The sequence below is a fragment of the Gavialis gangeticus genome, unplaced genomic scaffold (assembly GCF_001723915.1).
Source record: "Gavialis gangeticus isolate Ggan-Ray unplaced genomic scaffold, GavGan_comp1, whole genome shotgun sequence".
NCBI lineage: Eukaryota > Metazoa > Chordata > Crocodylia > Gavialidae > Gavialis > Gavialis gangeticus.
Window position 1 is genome coordinate 119,747,362 of NW_017728992.1, and position 1,911 is coordinate 119,749,272.

Genomic DNA, 1,911 nt, shown 5'->3' on the forward strand with positions numbered 1-1,911 from the left:
CTTCCTGTTAGTTTTTTTTTTTTTTTTTTGCAGTGTTGTAATGTGAAGAGTAGGGCACAAAAGGAACCTTAATAAAAATGGTCTCACTTTTATATTATTTTTGCATAGTTACGTAGGAAAATAGAACACTGTACATCAGTGGGTAGAGCAATAATCTGTTAGTGCATCTTGAAAAATAAGAATTTATAACACTGATGATTCAAATGTGCTATATAGGAACACTTACCTCCAAGATTTTACCCTTGAGTTCTTGTCTAGTTTGCAAGCTTTCCTAACAGTTGGCGCACTGCTGAATGATTCCTGAGCCATGATGGTTCCTTCTTTTCTAGGCTTTTATAACAATAGTACAAAAGTTGCTGTGAAGACTTTGAAGACTGGAACAATGTCAGTGCAAGCATTCCTGGAGGAGGCCAACCTCATGAAAACGCTTCAGCATGACAAGTTAGTCAGGCTGTATGCAGTAGTCACCAAAGAAGAACCTATTTATATAATAACAGAATTCATGGCAAAAGGTGAGAACTACTGATGCAACATCAAGAGTTAAATATTCTATATGTAATAAATTTACTCCCAGTAACAAACAATGGAAAAAGGCACATATTTTACACATTTGCAGATTTTGGTTTTAAATGATCAAGAATCTCTCTCTGAAGGATAACGATTTTTATTTTATGCCTACAGTGTTTTTAGGTCGCATTATGTCAGAAATTTCTCAAAGTCGCTAAAATAAAGTTTTTTGGCACATCCTCAGTGTATTCCTTAATATCTGTGGTCACTCTGGGTAGTGTGACTGATCATCTCTCACCAAAATGGTGTAAATAGTTAAAGCAAACTACATGCAGCAATCCTTCATTTCATTAACATTTTCATTAATTACCCAACATGTTTCATTGATTGTCCATCATGCAGAGACAACCAGGCTTTTCTAGGTAGCTACTACACAGTGCAGAAGGTTCACAAAATAAAACTATTTATGAATGGATACTTTAGTTGCATGTCTTCATCAAAGGGCTATTCTGTTGTCTTTATGAACAAGAGGTAACTTTGAGTAGATGTGTTTTGTGGCATTTTTAAATCATAATATGGTTAACAGAGTGGTAATTACAGGCAGTTCCCTAAGGACAGCTTTTCTGATATCCCTAAAAATGGGAAAATCAATTGTTCATATCTGTGACTCAAAGGAAAAACCAAAAAACAAAACCCCAAACCAGAATAAAACAGCCCGCTCTCACAACAAAACAAAATGGGTATTGTTCTATGTTGTTGTAAAAGCATGTTAAGAAACTTAGCTAATTGTATCCAATTTAATATTTTCACATACTTGGAAAACTGGCAGCCTAATTACAGGGCTAGTGATGAACTTCCTTTTATTTGTAAACTGCTGACTTATTCTTTCTTTATTGAAACAGGCAGTTTGCTGGATTTTCTGAAGAGTGATGAAGGAAGTAAATTGTTTCTTCCAAAATTAATTGACTTCTCAGCTCAGGTAAATAGTTACAATACAAACAAAATTGAGTTGCTGACAGCATTTGTCTTTTAGTCTGAAACTTGTGCCAATTATTGTTGTAAACTCTGTTGTAGTAACAGTGAATTTTATTTCATCATACCAAAAAGCTCTGAGAAATATCGTGTCTAGAACTACTTCTACATGGGAAGGAAATAAGAGTATTTTATGATAAAACCTACCTGTTCTTAATGTTGGTATGTTATCTGTTGTCAGTGCTATTGTCGTTTCTGTTTGCAGAAGAAAGGGCTGTTTTCATTTCTAGTAGTAATAATATGTAATGGTCTGTTCAATTTACAATTCCATGGATTTTGTGGGAACTGGAATATCCAGGGCTGCCCCCCCAAAATCAGTGTAAAAAAAGCAAAACAATAAAAATGAAATGATGGCCCGCAGGGTGGGGGGGA

At 34.9% G+C, this 1,911-nt stretch overlaps 1 protein-coding gene across 2 annotated transcripts in view; it reads left to right on the forward strand.

The window, feature by feature from the left end:
* Window positions 1-1,911, forward strand: part of LYN (LYN proto-oncogene, Src family tyrosine kinase) — a 98,909-nt gene that overhangs the window by 58,518 nt on the left and 38,480 nt on the right. For both annotated transcript variants that reach the window (XM_019527425.1, XM_019527432.1), the window contains exons 9-10: window positions 330-512; window positions 1,410-1,486. In XM_019527425.1, coding sequence (XP_019382970.1) covers window positions 330-512; window positions 1,410-1,486 — 260 coding nt within the window. The remainder of the gene's footprint in view (window positions 1-329; window positions 513-1,409; window positions 1,487-1,911) is intronic.